Genomic DNA, 16,012 nt, shown 5'->3' on the forward strand with positions numbered 1-16,012 from the left:
AAATTCATGCAGGCATTTTTTAATTAAATAAATTTAAAAAACCCAGATTTTGTCTTTGCTGACCTCATCATCTTCTTCTACATTCATCTTCCTCATTCTTCATACATTCATCATAAAAAAAAAAAAAAAACCAGATTTTTTTCTTCTCAAAAAGCTGAAATCATCATTTTCATAAATTCATCAAACAAATTCACACAAAATTATAACACCACAACACAAATACTTGAATACGTATGATACAACACCAACTTCACATCCCTTCAATTCCTCTATATGCATATCTCACAAACCTTCCAGATTCAACCTTTCATTAATGATCCCTCCTATCCTTCAATTACTCAGATCTACACAAAACCAACACAAATTAGTTTATACCAAATACAAAAAAAAAAATTGAAAATTTATATAAAAAATGTAGATGCTTGGTAAAAGCAACCTACCTTCTAAAATCTACAGGAACAACTCCAGCCTTGTATTGAGCAATACGAAGGAAAACAGGTTGAGCAAGATCAAAATGTTGGAGAGGATGGTTACACCAACCAGCATCATTGTTTGGTAAAGCATTGTTTGGTGGACAGAAATTTGTGGCAGTGACCACAATGGAACTAGGAAGGCACCATCTATGGTCATTAGCACATCTAATTTCATAGCAAGAGCAACAGCTTAAACCATTGTTGAAAAGTGTTGTACTCAAAGCAGCAGTGTTTGTTCCATACCCTTGACTGTAAAGGTTACCATATCCACAAGCCCCACCTACACAACAAACACAAACAACAAAATTAGTGAAATGGGTTACTTGTTTTCTGCTTCAAGATCTGATATATTTATTTTACAAAGAAGCATAAAAATCAAAACTTTAATTCAAGTAGTGGTTTTTATTGAAAAATGGTGCATACCCATTGTTCCTTAAGCATCCCTTCCTCCATAGAAGGTAGCATGAGCGTTTGTCCATCCTCCACCATAGGCATAAACAGAGGAGAAAGTCACGTGACCTAAATTTCTTTTTCCTTTTTTAATAATTGATAAAATTAATTGGAAAAAGTGGAATTGAAAAATTGGCATGAAAATGAATGGATTGAGGATGAAGTGTCCGAACCTGGAATCGAAGAAGGAGATGGCAATAGCGGCGTGAGAATCATGAGATTTTACAGAGAGAAAATTGATGATGAATGAGGAAGATGAATGGGTGAAGAAAAGATGAGTTTTTTAAAAAATTCTGGATTTTTAATTTTTTTTCTTTCTGATTTTTAATATTTTTTAAAATTTATTTAATTAAAAAATGCCTGCATGAATTTAAAAATAAAAAATAAAAAAAATACACGTGGCACCTCACTTAAGGGTTGTGGGTGCCACGTCAGCAAAGGCCAGGTCAAATATGGAGTAGGGGGCCAAAACTGCCAAAAAACCAAAACATAGGGGGCTGTTTTGTATTTAAATTAGTTAGGGGGCCGTAACCGCAACTTTTGGAAAGATAGGGGGCCAAAAGTGCAATTAAGCCAAAATTTTATATAGTTGGGGAAGAAAGAGCAAAGCATTTTATGCAATTCAATCAATTTAGTCCTTGGAAATTTTGGTCACTATCAACCAAATTAGTCCCTGCTTATGTGGCATCTGACATGGAGACCCATGTGAGAGGTTAACGGCTACATCAGCACCGTTAACACCTAAATTGGACGGAGGGACTAAATTGATTGACATATGTCAAATTCAGGGACTAATTTGATATTTTGCATAATTGAGAGATGATTTTAACCAATCCTTAAAAATTCAAGGACGAAGTTGATGATTAGCTTGTTTCAATACGGTACATTTTAAAACTCTTCAAAATTACTCATGTTTTGCAGCAATGGAGGGAAAAATGGAGATTAAATATTGGAGATATCTTAATTTATACTGAATACGGAGTTGCCTCGTCATCTTGGTTTGCTGTCAAGTGTCAACCAATCGATATTGTTTTTCCTCATTCAACTACTCCCTCCGTCCCGCAATAGATGACCCATTTGAAAATGTGCAATTTTGACATAACTTACTTTGACCGTATTTTTCTATTAATATACAAAGATAAATAATATCATATAAGATGTTGTTAGATTCGTCTCGATGATTATTTTCAAAATATCAAATTTTCATAATTTTTTCTAATATATTATTTAAGATATTTAAGCTCAAAGTTATGCATTGACATACATAATAAGGTCAACTGTGTCAAATATTATGAGACGGAGAAAGTAGTAAACAAACACTACATAGAGTGAGTTGAGATCCTTGTAAATGAAAATTACCGTTATGAAAGAGATAGACAAAAAAAAATGATTGATCCTATTATTAAATGGATTCCATCATCATTACTACCTCCTGTTAGCCAATATATTTTACTAGCTGTAATAAATGTGGTCAAAGTATAGTTGACCTAGATTTAAAGAAGATTCGAACAGAGTGTTGTATTGAAAGCAAATTTAGGTTCGAAGATGGTAGAAGACTTCGACAGAGCAGTTTTCGAAGGTGGTTATCAACAGTTATTCTTTAAGTCAGTTTGTATTTTAAGTTTGTTTTCAAATAAGCAAAACTGTCGACTTGTGGCAGTTGTAGTTTGAATTTCAAAGAAGTGTAGTTATTTCTAGACTTAGTATAAATAGTAGTTTTTCATAGGAAAAACGGGTCACAATTCCATCATACAAACTTACACTCAAAGTATCCGTATGGAAGCGAGAAACGAGTCACAAGTTGCAATGTATGAATCTGTGTACCAACTTTTGTTTAATCAATACAATTTACCTTTTTTTTCTTTAAGTGTTCTTGCACTTTACTTTATTAAGTTCGATTGAGTTCAAGTGGATTGAATTCGATTGTTTTTATCATATTTCTTATATTTTCGACACCAGAGACACAGAATTTCTAACAACAAGAACAAACACAATATGTCCTAAGATTTACTGGTTGATCTTGCAAGTTACCATTTGTAAACCAGCGGTTGTTTACGAAAATCCAACGTAAACAAATTGGCACGCCCAGTGGGACTGTTTGTGCTTTTTGTTTATAGTTTTTGTTAGAGTTTCTTTTAATTCTGGTTTGTTTTGTTGTGTATGCAATTAAGAAACAAGAAATTGCTTTTTAATATGACACGCGCTAACAACCAAAAGAAAACAAATCCAACATCTTCAAATGAAGATGTGGATCAAGTGACGGTTGAAGATGATGTTCCATCCCCAGGGAATGTTAGAACATCACAGGCTGTTCCAACTAGTAATACAGCCACTCAAACATCGTCTCAGGCCATGCCTTCGATGGCCACAGTAATTTCTCAAGCCATGCCTTCGATGGTTACCCAAACTTCCCATGATTATCCAAATAATACTTCTATTCAAGGAGTTTGGGATCATAGATCAATGCCATATGGTATGCCATCATCATTGATGCAAGGCTTACAAACTAGTGGTAATATGTTTTCAGAAAATTTAAATGTTTCATTACCACAACTTTTTGGTCCTGGGGTATCTACCACATATAGAAGTCCCCAACAAAATTTAACCAATGCTTCTATGGCTGCCATTAGGCAAACTATGGAAGAAACTAATCATGATATGGTTAATATGATGACCCAACAAATTGGTACTGTCATAAATCCTTTAATTCGAGACACCAGCACTAGTTATCAAAGGTTGTCTGATCAAATGGAAAGAATTGCTAATTTCTTTGGCGCTCCACCAATCCAAAATACCCAATTGCCTCAAAATCGAAATTTGAGGGCAATTGAAATAATTGCTGATGAACCAGTGGTTCGAAATCATGAAAATATTGTCCAACCACAAGTAGTACAACCACAAGTTCAGGCAGAACCTGAAAGACAACCCATTTTGGTTAATAGAAACCAAGATGCCGATCAAGTGGTTTTACAAGCCCGTCGAAACAATTTCGATGGTCAGAATAATATAGCGGGTATTGTCGAGGCTTTGTTAGCCCAAAATGGTTTTAATATGGGTTTACATAGACCAAATTTTGTGTCTCCTTTGTCTGAGTATGTTTTAGACGCTGAATTGCCTAGAAATTGGAAAATTCCAAAGTTTACCAAATTTGCTGGAGAAACTAATGAATCTACTGTCGAACACATTGCTAGGTTTCTCATGGAAGCAGGAAATATTGCAGAAAATGAAAATTTGAGAATGAAATATTTCCCAAGTTCTTTGACAAAAAATGCTTTTACTTGGTTTACAACTTTACCTCCTCATTCAATTTATAGTTGGAACCAATTAGAAAAAGCCTTTCATGAACAATTTTACATGGGTCAATCTAAGATTAGTTTGAAAGAATTGGCCAGTGTTCGACGTAAAAGTCATGAGTCAATCGATGATTATCTCAATAGGTTTCGTCTCCTTAAGGCTAGATGTTTTACTTCTGTTCCAGAATATGAATTGGTCGAAATGGCTGCTGGTGGCCTCGATTATTCTGTTCGAAAGAAATTAGATACCCAGTACTTAAGAGACATGGCCCAATTGGCAGACAGAGTTCGACAAGTTGAAAGACTTAAAGCTGAAAAAACTAGAACTCATAACAAATTTCCTAAAAAGGAAAAAATTGCCTATATAGAAACAGGAGATAGTGAACCCGAATTCGATTGGGGTTTAGATATCGTTGAAGACAATGATATAAACCTAGCAGAATTAAAAGATGGACCTCCATATGCTTGTAAAATGTTGAGGCCATCCAATGGAAAAAATCCTGAAGATCCCAAGAGTGACAAATATCCTTCTAAAACTTATACGTTTGATATTACTAAAAGTGAAGAAATTTTTGATCTTTTAGTTAATGATGGCATAATATTAGTGCCACCTAATATGAAGTTGCCTCCTTTGGAACAAAGGAAGAAAAGAGGATTTTGTAAATTCCATGGTTTTTTAGGTCATAACCTATCTCGATGTACTCGTTTCAGGGATTCTGTACAAAAAGCTCTTGATGAAGGGAGGCTGAAATTTGGAGAGAAATCAAAACAGCAAGTGGATGGAGATCCTATGAAAAAGGCAGAGTCCATGTTTGCTGATGTTTCTGCCAATGTGGCAGAATCCATGTTTGCTGGTATTTCTATCAATATGGTGGAAATTTCAGAGAATATTGATGCAGAAATGGTTACTGAGGACCATCAAATTGAAGAGCCAGTGGTTACTGAAGATCAATTGGCCAAGGAAATGGAGAAAGCATATCCAAAGGCTGAAGAAGATTTGGTTGATTTTTTAAATCGATGTAAAATATCTAACACCAATGCTATGCTTTGTCCTCGATGCAGTGCAGTGTTCGATAAAGAAGCTGCAAAATCAGTTGAAGGATATCAACCTCAAACAAAACGTAAAGGAGGGTGGTTCGAGAACCGTTCTAAATTTGGCTTTAACAAAAGAGGTGTTCCTTACAAGATGAAAACTTCAGAGAAGTATCAAGTGAAGAACCATAAGAAGACGTTCGTTCCTTCATCGAAGTCTCCTATTGATACTTGGGTTTTCTCTGGGGGCAAGAAAACTGGTCATTCTGCGCCTCCAGCACCACCAACAAAATGGGTAAAAAGAGCTGTCAAAGTTCCAGACCAACCAGAGAGTTCTAATCCTAACAAGTATGCTTACAAAAATAACTATAAAGGTAAGAATCCTATGACTAGAACTCAATGGCGCCGTTTTCAACGCCAGAAAAAGGAAGGAGTTTTGAAAGATGTCACTAATGATGACAAAAGTAAGGGAAAACAACCAATAGTTTTCGAAATGGTTAAAAAACCAGCTACTGAAAGAATTTTCCCTCCATTATCTTCTGCTTTAAACATCCCCAAAGGGGATGATGATATTCTAACTTCTACTTTTTCAGATTCTGAACCAAGTCTTGACATTATATGTGTGGTTTCTGTACTACCAATTGAATATGCATATGATGTATCTTCGAAGGCCAATCATGATGATGAATGTGATTTCACTGAGGAAATGGCTCGTCATAGGCCTCTGTGTTATTATGTTATGAACAATGGCTGCATCGAAGATCAACATGCAGTGTTCGAAAAACCTGATGATAGCATGAAGCTTCATTTAAAGCCTTTGTTTATTCAAGCTAAATTAAATGGTGTTGGAATTAACAAAGTGTTAGTAGATGGTGGTGCTACTGTTAATCTCCTACCACAATCTTTTCTAAGGAAACTTGGTATTTATGAATGTGATTTGAAACCACATAATGTAGTGCTCACTAATTATGAGGGATCTACTGGACAATCTCTTGGTGCTATCGAACTAGAATTGGTAGTAGGAAGCATAACCAGAGCAACTGTATTTTTGGTAGTTCCTTCTAAAGCCAATTTCAATGCATTATTAGGGAGGGAATGGATCCATGCTGTAGGTGCAGTTCCTTCTACAATGCATCAAAGGATTGTGATTTGGAGGAAAGATGGTTTGGTAGAGAATATTGAGGCTGATCAGAGTTATTATTTCAAAGCTGAAGTTGATAATCAAGATATCAACAAAAAGAACTTTGACAAACAGCTTCAATATATTGCACCATTCATGGAAAATGATGCATCAAGTTCTATGACTAAAGAAGAAAAATTCTTTGTAAAACTTGCACCAGAATGGGGTTTTCGTTGGAAAACTGCATTCGACGATGACTTCGTAGTGGTGAACAATGAAGATTGCCATGAGAAGATACCTGTAAAGGAAACAGATTTGCTGAAGACAAGAAGTACTTCGTACAAGAGGGTTACTGATGACCAAGGATATTCAGCAAATGGAATCTCACCAACTGGGTGGGATATCAATAATTGATCAATGGTTGAGCCCAGCATATGGGAAAAGATTACGGCTTATGTAGCCGAGAAAAACTTCGATTTGGCTGAAACAGCCAAAGAAGAAGAGGTCTTCGATGCTTCAGTAGAAAATAATTCTGATGACCTCGTTGATGATCAAAAATTAGACTGTATTTACGATGATGAACCTTTGGGTTTTGAAGAAGATCCAATGGAATCTACAATAAAAATGAAGGCCCAAGATCCTCTTGAAGAAGTGGATATAGGAGATGGTTCTGTAAAAAGACCAACATACATAAGTTCAAAGATTCCTAAGAGCTTCAGAGATCGAATTGTGGCGCTTTTGAAAAATTACAAGGATTGCTTTGCTTGGGATTATCATGAAATGCCTGGTTTGAGTAGAAAGGTTGTAGAGTTGCAATTGCCAATCAGGACAGATAAGAAACCAGTGAAGCAAATTCCAAGAAGGTTTGCACCAGAGATTCTACCAAAAATAAAAGAAGAGATCGAAAGACTCCTCAAATGTGGCTTCATCAGACCTGCAAGGTATGTTGATTGGTTAGCTAATGTAGTTCCTGTTAAAAAGAAAAATGAAAGTATAAGAGTTTGTATTGATTTTAGAGATTTAAATCTCGCCACTCCTAAAGATGAATACCCTATGCCAGTAGCAGAAATGTTAGTAGATTCTGCAGCAGGTTTCGAATATTTGAGTATGCTTGATGGTTATTCAGGTTATAATCAAATATTTATTGCTGAAGAAGATGTTTCTAAAACAGCATTTCGATGCCCAGGGGCATTAGGATGTTATGAGTGGATAGTAATGCCATTTGGTCTTAAAAATGCTGGTGCTACATATCAAAGAGCAATGAATTCAATGTTTCATGATTTAATTGAAGATTTTATGCAAATTTACATTGATGATATTGTTGTGAAATCATCTTCTGAAAACAAACACTTAGAACATTTACGTTTATCATTCGAAAGGATGAGACAATATGGATTAAAAATGAATCCATTAAAATGTGCGTTTGGTGTTTGTGCAGGTGATTTTTTAGGATTTGTTGTCCATAAAAAGGGCATCGAAATCAATCAAAATAAGACTAAAGCTATAATGGAGGCTAAAGCACCCTCTACCAAAAAAGAGTTGCAGTCTTTATTAGGCAAAATAAATTTCCTCAGAAGATTTATATCTAATCTAAGTGGCAGAGCACAAGCATTCTCGTCATTACTTCGATTAAAGAAAGAGGAAATTTTTAGATGGGAGCCTGAACACCAAAAGGCATTTGAAGACATAAAGTCATATTTATCTAATCCTCCTATTCTTTCGCCTTTGTTGAAAGACAAAAAGATGAAGTTATATATAGCATCATCTGAAAGAACTATAGGGAGTATGTTAGCACAAGAGGATGAAAATGGTGTAGAAAGAGCCATTTATTATCTTAGTAGAGTTTTAAGTGATGTTGAAACAAGATATCATCCTAGTGAAAAATTATGTCTTTGTTTGTATTTCTCATGTGTGAAACTTAAGCATTATATAAGACCTTTTGATGTTTATGTTTATTCCCATTTCGATATTATTAAGCACATGTTATCTAAACCTATTCTGCATAGTAGAGTTGGTAAATGGGCTTTGGCACTCACAGAATATTCTTTAACTTATCAATCTTTGAAAACTGTGAAAGGCCAAATAGTGGCTGATTTTATTGCTGATCATTCCATTGAAGAACCTGTGACTGGGGGCATCGAAACATTTCCATGGACATTGTATTTCGACGGGTCTAGTCATAAAAATGGTTCTGGAATAGGTATAGTTATTGTTTCACCAACAAATGAAGTAACCAAATATAAATTTCGAATTAGCCAATATTGTTCGAATAATGAGGCAGAATATGAAGCCTTAATAAATGGTTTAGAGATTTTGCTCGAACTGGGGGCAAAATGTTTAATTATTAGAGGTGATTCTGAATTAGTAATAAAGCAAATAACAAAAGAATATAAATGCCTCAAAGAAACTTTGATAATGTATTACACTATAGTTAATGCATTACTTAAACATTTTGTTCAAATTGAAGTTCAACATGTTCCTAGAGCAGAAAATCAAGAAGCTAATGATTTAGCTCAATTAGCTTCTGGATACAAACTTTCGAAGGAACAAGAGCAAGAGGTTATTGAAATTAAAACAAAGCGTAATTCGATAGACATTGTGCCTAACAAATTGTTAAGACCAAAACTTGGGGGCATGGAAGCATCTCAAGGATACCTTCAGAGTGCAAAATTTTCTGAAATTTTGGTCATTAACAATTTGGATGATAATGATTGGCGAAAACCCATAGTCAATTTTTTGGAAAATCCAGATGGCACAACTTGTAGAAAAGTCAAATATAGAGCCGTGAGTTATGTGATAATAGGCAATGAATTATTTAAAAAGACTCCAGAAGGAGTTTTACTTAAATGCCTTAGTGAAGCAGAAGCATATTTGGCTGTATCGAATACTCATAGTGGTGCTTGTGGTACACATCAAGCAGGCCATAAAATAAAATGGCTTTTGTTTCGACAAGGTGTTTATTGGCCAACCATGTTAAAAGATTGCATAAATTTTGCTAAAGGTTGTAAAGAATGTCAAGAACATGCTGGAATTCAAAAAGTACCAGCTAGTGAATTACATTCAATAGTGAAACCTTGGCCATTCAGAGGATGGGCTTTAGATGTAATTGGGGAAATCAAACCTAAGTCATCCAAAGGCTACAAATATATTTTGGTTGGAATAGATTATTTCACTAAATGGATAGAAGCTGTTCCACTAAAAGATGTTACTCAAGATGAAGTTATAAACTTCATTCAAAAATTTATTATTTATAGATTTGGCATACCAGAAACTATTACTACAGATCAAGGATCTGTATTTACTGGTCGAAAGATGGTAAAATTTGCTGAAGAAATAGGATATAAATTGTTGACTTCAACACCATATTATGCTCAGGCAAATGGTCAGGTAGAAGCAGCAAATAAGAATTTGATTACTATAATCAAAAGAAAAGCTAGCCAAAAGAAAAAACCCAAAGAATGGCATGAGTTTCTTTATGAAGCTTTATGGGCAGTTCGAACTTCTCCTAAAGAATCTATAAATACTACTCCTTTTCGATTAACATTTGGCCATGATGCTGTATTGCCAACAGAAATCTTACTTCAATCTACTCGAATTCAAAGACAAATCGAAATTCCAACAAATCAATATTTGGATATGATGTTGGATGAATTAGTAGATATTGATGAAGAAAGATTAATGGCTTTAGAAGTGCTTACAAAGCAAAAAGAAAGAATAGCAAAAGCCTATAACAAAAGAGTTAAATCGAAATTATTCCTGCAAGGGGACTTAGTTTGGAAAGTTATCTTGCCTATGGATAAAAAGGATCGATGTTTAGGAAAATGGTCTCCTAGTTGGGAAGGACCATGGAAAATTCTAAGAGTTTTTTCGAATAATGCGTATGAGATCGAAGAACTACAAGAAGATCAGAGAATTCTACGCATAAACGGTAAATATTTGAAAAAATATAAACCGATGTTACAAGAAATTAAAATTACACAAGAGTAATTTGATTCGAAATAAAAACTTGGCATTAATTTAAAAATGCCAACTGATGGGCAGGTTACATCGAAATGCTTAAAATGGAAAAACCATTACAAAAGAAAACATAAAATACTTAAAGACTAAAAAGCATTTAAAGATGGTTTTCACCATTCAGTTACAATCCCAAAACGATCGAGAAACCAGCGAATTTCTGTATCGAGACGACACCTGAAGCAAGCATTGACCAAGTAGTATTCATGATCTGGCCCAGGTAGAAGTGCATACCAGCCTCCAATTCTCCCATCTCCTGCACAGTTGTGGTAGTTGTTGCAAAAACGACGCCTAGTAAGCCAAATAGGCATGGGCCTATTCCACCAAGGACAGCGAAATCGATAAGTTGAAGTCCCTCCCAAAATGTCGCTTCGAAATTCTGCCAATCGATGTGTCCATGCAAGATCTTCGAAGTCTTCGAGGATGTTTTCTGGCATAGGCATGGAGAGTGCATTGATGAGAAGATGGTAGTACCTTGCACTCAGAGAGCCAGTGGCGTTGATAGCAGTAGTGAGGAGGCGTTTCATTTCTTCAATGTTTGGATTAGCATCCAACATGTGTTGAGTGCTTCGAAGAATACAGAACATGGCGTTGCCATGATTCCAGAGTCTAAGTTTAAAAGCAAACTTAGAATGAGCCACCATAGCATTGTTGTACCATTCATTGGGGTCGTAGAGGAAGTAGAGGACATCATGTCCAAAAGCCCTAGAAACTTCAGAATCCTCACTGACACGCCAATGCCTGCTACTGGTATGGCGAAAGGCGAAAAGATCTTTCCTGCTTTGAGCAGCAATCTTTGCAGCAATCTTGACTAAAAGATCATCACTCAGATTATCAATGGTGGTCATGATGATTTGGGAAAGAAGGCTTTGAGTAAGAAGGATTTTTTCAGACGAAGACGAAACAAAGAAAAGAGTGATTTTTATAAAAGGAAAATCATATTTATAGGGGAGGGAAGTTGAAAGAAGTGGTTCAATCAGACGGTTCTTCTTGCTTTGAAGATGATGACACGTGGGAACAGTTATTCTGATGGCCAATGGTTACTTAACTTTGTAATCTGAGGGAAGTTTTAAAGGTTTTCTTTTAAAAGGATTAATCTGTGTTAAAAGGTTATTTATTTGTTTTATTTCTTTTCAACTTCCTAGACAAGTTTAACTTGTTGGGTTAAACAAAAAGTTACTTTTTTGTTTCCTCATCATTAAAATGTCTTGGAAATTGTTCCAATCTTATTTGGATTTAAATAAAATTTGAATTCGATATAAGAAAATAAGAAAGGAATTTCGATGATTGAAAAGAAATTGTCATTCGAAACAGAAAATGGTCCATAAATTGTTATAAAGACATTACAGACCAAGATATTCGATAAGGCTGAAATAAAATAAAAGTCTTAGAGAATAAAATAGAAACAGAACTAAATCTCAAATGATGAGATGAGTTTCTCGATTTGGCTCTTGTATTCAACCAGTTGAGTATCGAGAGCATGGTTGTCACTTGCAAGTTGAGCAATGGTAGACTCTACTTCCTTGGAGAGCTTGAATTTGTTAACAGCTTCATTGGCTTCTTGATTTCTGGCTTCATCCTTAGCCAAAATTTCAGCTTTCTGAGCTTCCAGCTCTTTAATCTTGGCATCGATGTCAACCACTTGCTGCTTCGCATTGTTTCTTTCTTGCTGAAGAGTTTTAAATTTCTCTTGGAAGGATGACAGTTCGATCACAATTTGATCATGATACGCTTTCTTCTCTTCCATTTGAGCTTGATCAGTTTTCCTCTTCTGGAAGTTTTGATTAGCACTCTCCAACATTGGTTCAAGATAGTTAAACAGGTTTCGAAATTTCCAACCAGTTGGGAGAGCACCAAGCTTTTCAAATAAACTCCTGATTTCAGCAAGAGCTCCAGCATCCTTTTCAATCAACTCTAGCAAGTTGGCTTCGATGATCTTCTTTTGAAATTCTGCTAGCAGGTTGTTCTTTGAAGTCTCAGAGGGATTTCCCTTGGATGAATCAGAAGTTTGGCCAGTGCTAGTTGAGAAAAGAGTATTACTCTTAGCTATCAAGGCAAAAGCGTTGAAAGGATCATCTTTGGCCAATCGATCGATTTCTTCCAGATCGATCATAGGAGTATCTTGTTGAGCAATCATCTCTGCATCACCAGGAGCATCTTGTCGAGTAGTGATTTTTGTATCTTCAGTAGCAAAGTTTGATACATTATCTCCAAGGGTGGGTGCAAAATAAGATTGATCATTGTTGAGTGATTCATCATTTACCAAGTCATCAGTGGGTGTTTCTGTTTGTTGTTGTTGAGAAAGATTCACTTTAAGACCTTCTGGACTGCTAGCATCATCATGCTCATCTTCTTTGTCTTCAGCAATTGGTGAAGTGGTCTTCGAAGAAGGAAGGTCTTGCCCATGTTGTGATGGATTAGCTTGTTCTTGTTCGATACCCTAAAAAGAATAAGATAAATGCTTAAAACAAGACACTTAGAAATATTTCGTATAAAATATGGTTTTGATAAAATACCTTCGAACCATTATCACCAACATGTGAATGAGCACTAGAGTGAGAATTCTTTCGAAGACGTTTGAATGGTTTAGATGGTGAGATGGTGGGAGAACCTTCAGAAGCTTCCACTTCGACTTCCTTTTCTTGGACAAGTGATATTTGTTCTTGTTTTCTTTTCCTTCTTCCTTCAGTATTGACTTTGGGAAGTGTTACTTTGGAAGCTTCGATCTGTTCTTTAGTTATCTCCACCTCGTCATCATCATCAGAGAGATCGACAGTTGCTTGTTCTTTCTTGTTCTTCGATCTAGAAGGTCTTTTCGATGAAGTTGTTTTCACTTTGGGTTCCTTTGATTTAGGAGGTTCCTTCGATGCAGCCTCAGATTTCTTCGATTCAACTTCTTTAGTTTGGGAAACTTTCTTTTTCTTCTTGTCAGACTTGCTTTTTGAGGTGTTCTGGGTGCTGGCATCATCGAGCTTTGTTTCTCCTGGAGTTAAAGGCAAAGCTGAAATATGTGATTATACAGATAAGTACTATTTTTTCTAAAAATAGTATTAATATATTTTAGTAAAGGAAAAAATCATACCCATGATACTGGGAGTTTCGATTCGAACTTGGGATAATTCATAGCCAAGTTCACCACTATATTGATATAAATTGCATTTAGCATAGGTTACTAAATTATTCTGTGGGATTTTGAAATTATAAAGTAACCATTTTGGGTATGGTGGCCTAAAGGCCAAAGCAAGATTACAAGATGGAAATTTTGCTAGTCTCATTTTCTTTTCTAAAACATAAAGATATTTATTGGGTGTTCCAGGGGGAAAAATTGTTTCTGGAATTTTTTCTCGAATTTTGTCTCTCAAGGTCTGAGCAGCATAATATACTGTCCTCCTTGGATGTAAAGGGTTATATGCTGTTTGATAATATCTTTGAAATTGCTGAATTTCTTTAATGTGCGTACCTCTAGTCTTCTTGTCTTTGTTCTGCAAAGTGTGAAAAGTACTGGTCAGTTGAGGCAGCAATTCATCAGGATTCCCTCGATTGGATTGGCGTATGTAATAATTTCGCCACCATCGAAAGAATGTTTCAGAGCATGCAAATGATGTTGAGAAATATGTAGGCTCGAACACAGTTGTTCTCTTGGCTTGAATTATGGATTTCCACACAGGTTCGATCAGAGGAATTTTCCATTCACTTATACTTTTGAACAAAGAGCTAGGTTTCGATTGAACCATACCAAACTGTCTAGCTACATGGTTAGGTTGGTAACCATATACTCCATAAGGGCTACCAGGTGTAAGTCTGCTAGATAGATAGGTAGGGGTCAAATAAGCTTCCCATATAGCATTGATTTCTGTTTTGTTGGCTGTTTTCGAAGTAGTGGGAAAATCCTCTTTGAACCAGTTAGGTCCATATTTCCTAGTGGTAAATGGTGCCATTATAGGGGTGAAAATGGGACAATCAAGCAAGGTTTTGTAAGCATTCTCAAAAAGTTGTTGCGAAGATTTGTTCCCATCAGGGTGAAACATAGCTAAGCCTATACCTTCAGTGGTCCTTTCTGAGTATGCTGATGTGTAAGAGGAAGGTAGGATCGAAGCAAGTTTTGATCCAAAAATGGCTAAAAGCCATAGTTGGAACAACCATATGGGTCCTGATACAACTAAATTCCCACCAGTTCGGGGATAATCTCTAAGATTATTAGTTGTATGGTTAAGGGTTTCATACAAAGAACCTAGAATCAGTTTGCTTAAACAGATATCTGTTCCTTCATGTAACTGATTAGCTAGACACATGAATTTCTTAGGGACTTGTACTGACCTTGAGCAAAAAACATGCATAGATAACCAGTAGGTCAAGAAAGCTACATGTTCATCTGCAGATACTTCAGCACATTTGGTATCATGGTTGTTAGCTATAAACAAACCATAGGCAGGGCTATCGAAATTTACTGAGTATTGAGAGGTGGTAACATCTGGATTAAAGGTGTATCCAGTTGGTTTTAAGCTAGTAAGGTCGGCCACATCTAAAAGGGTAGGAGTGAGCATTCCACATTTCAAGTGAAGGCTGTTGTTCGATGGGTTCCAAAAATGTAAAGCAGCAAATATCAATTCATTATGGTATTTTGGACCATATCGAGATATTTGGATGAGATCAAAAATCCCTTTCTCCTTCCAGAATTGTCCCTTTTGTTTTTGAACTTTGTCTAACCAAGCAATGTATTCTGGAGAAGGTTTTGGTTCAGTCCTAATTTTGGATTTTACAAAACTTAGGTCAAAAGGACCTTTTGTGAAAATTAACGGAGGTTGAGTTTCAATACATGGAAAAAGAGAGTTAATTTCTGGAGTTTCAGGTTCTAGAGAAATGGGGCCTAAGAATGCATGTGGAGTATCAGTACAAGGGATGATTACCTGGGTTTTCCAGATAGCTTTTTCAGCTTCATTAATCTCTGGTTCGTTCACAAAAGCAGGAGCAGCATTGGCGATTTCTTCAGTGAAATCAATGGGTTCTTCGCGATTCACATGAGAAGTTCCTGCTGCGTTTGTCATTGTTTCAATGTTTTTGTGAGAAGTTGATGAATAGTGAAGATTTCGTGTTTAAAGATAGGAGTTGCAGAAAATTCGAAGCTTTTTCTTTGAGAGAATGTTGGCGGAGAAGAGGAACAGTGAAAGTGAAAATGAAATGGTGAAAAGTGAGAAGAGTAAAGGTGAGTTTGTTTCTATATGGACCTTTGATCATGACACATGTCAAGATCTTATTTTGACAGTTTTACCATTAAAAATGGCGTCTTTTCCAATATTAGAGAACGTGGCCCACTAACTAAGATTGTGGGGTCAGTATTTAAAGGAAATTTGAATTAGTTTTGAATTAAATACTGACATCATTCATTTCGATGGAGAATGTTAGTTATTTTTTCAAAAACGTCTTTTTCTTCTTCGGTGAAATCGAAAATGGCGTTTCTGGGGGGCAATTTGTTAGCCAATATATTTTACTAGCTGTAATAAATGTGGTCAAAGTATAGTTGACCTAGATTTAAAGAAGATTCGAACAGAGTGTTGTATTGAAAGCAAATTTAGGTTCGAAGATGGTAGAAGACTTCGACAGAGCAGTTTTCGAAGGTGGTTATCAACAGT

At 35.8% G+C, this 16,012-nt stretch overlaps 3 protein-coding genes across 3 annotated transcripts; 1 reads left to right on the plus strand and 2 right to left on the minus strand.

Annotated features, from left to right (window-relative positions):
* Positions 1-105: 105 nt before the first annotated feature.
* Positions 106-1,141, minus strand: LOC146930612 (expansin-A10-like). Its single transcript, XM_085702094.1, has 3 exons — positions 897-1,141; positions 441-753; positions 106-344 (listed from the first exon to the last, which is right to left on the minus strand). Exons 1-3 carry the CDS (start codon positions 898-900, stop codon positions 335-337), a joined length of 327 nt encoding a protein of 108 aa, XP_085558220.1. The 5' UTR covers positions 901-1,141; the 3' UTR covers positions 106-334.
* A 5,644-nt stretch (positions 1,142-6,785) lies between these two features.
* On the plus strand, positions 6,786-7,942 carry LOC146930613 (uncharacterized). The gene is made up of 2 exons (XM_085707575.1): positions 6,786-7,309; positions 7,807-7,942. Exons 1-2 carry the CDS (start codon positions 6,786-6,788, stop codon positions 7,808-7,810), a joined length of 528 nt encoding a protein of 175 aa, XP_085563701.1. The 3' UTR covers positions 7,811-7,942.
* A 3,718-nt stretch (positions 7,943-11,660) lies between these two features.
* Positions 11,661-15,427, minus strand: LOC146930614 (uncharacterized). Its single transcript, XM_085707576.1, has 4 exons — positions 15,199-15,427; positions 14,425-14,613; positions 12,899-13,383; positions 11,661-12,822 (listed from the first exon to the last, which is right to left on the minus strand). Exons 1-4 carry the CDS (start codon positions 15,425-15,427, stop codon positions 11,794-11,796), a joined length of 1,932 nt encoding a protein of 643 aa, XP_085563702.1. The 3' UTR covers positions 11,661-11,793.
* Positions 15,428-16,012: the final 585 nt, after the last annotated feature.

Source organism: Medicago sativa, chromosome 4, assembly GCF_051527215.1.
Source record: "Medicago sativa cultivar Bolivia chromosome 4, Bolivia_mono, whole genome shotgun sequence".
Lineage (NCBI taxonomy): Eukaryota > Viridiplantae > Streptophyta > Magnoliopsida > Fabales > Fabaceae > Medicago > Medicago sativa.

Coding starts and splice junctions, on each gene's coding strand:
- LOC146930613 (XM_085707575.1), top strand. CDS start 6,786: ATGGTTGAGCCCAGCATATGGGAAAAGATTACGGCTTATGTAGCCGAG.
- LOC146930614 (XM_085707576.1), bottom strand. CDS start 15,427: ATGACAAACGCAGCAGGAACTTCTCATGTGAATCGCGAAGAACCCATT. Junction 14,614..15,198: donor AATTAACTCTCTTTTTCCAT/GTATTGAAACTC, acceptor AACTGATTCTAG/GTTCTTTGTATGAAACCCTT. Junction 13,384..14,424: donor CTCAGAAAGGACCACTGAAG/GTATAGGCTTAG, acceptor CACATATTTCAG/CTTTGCCTTTAACTCCAGGA.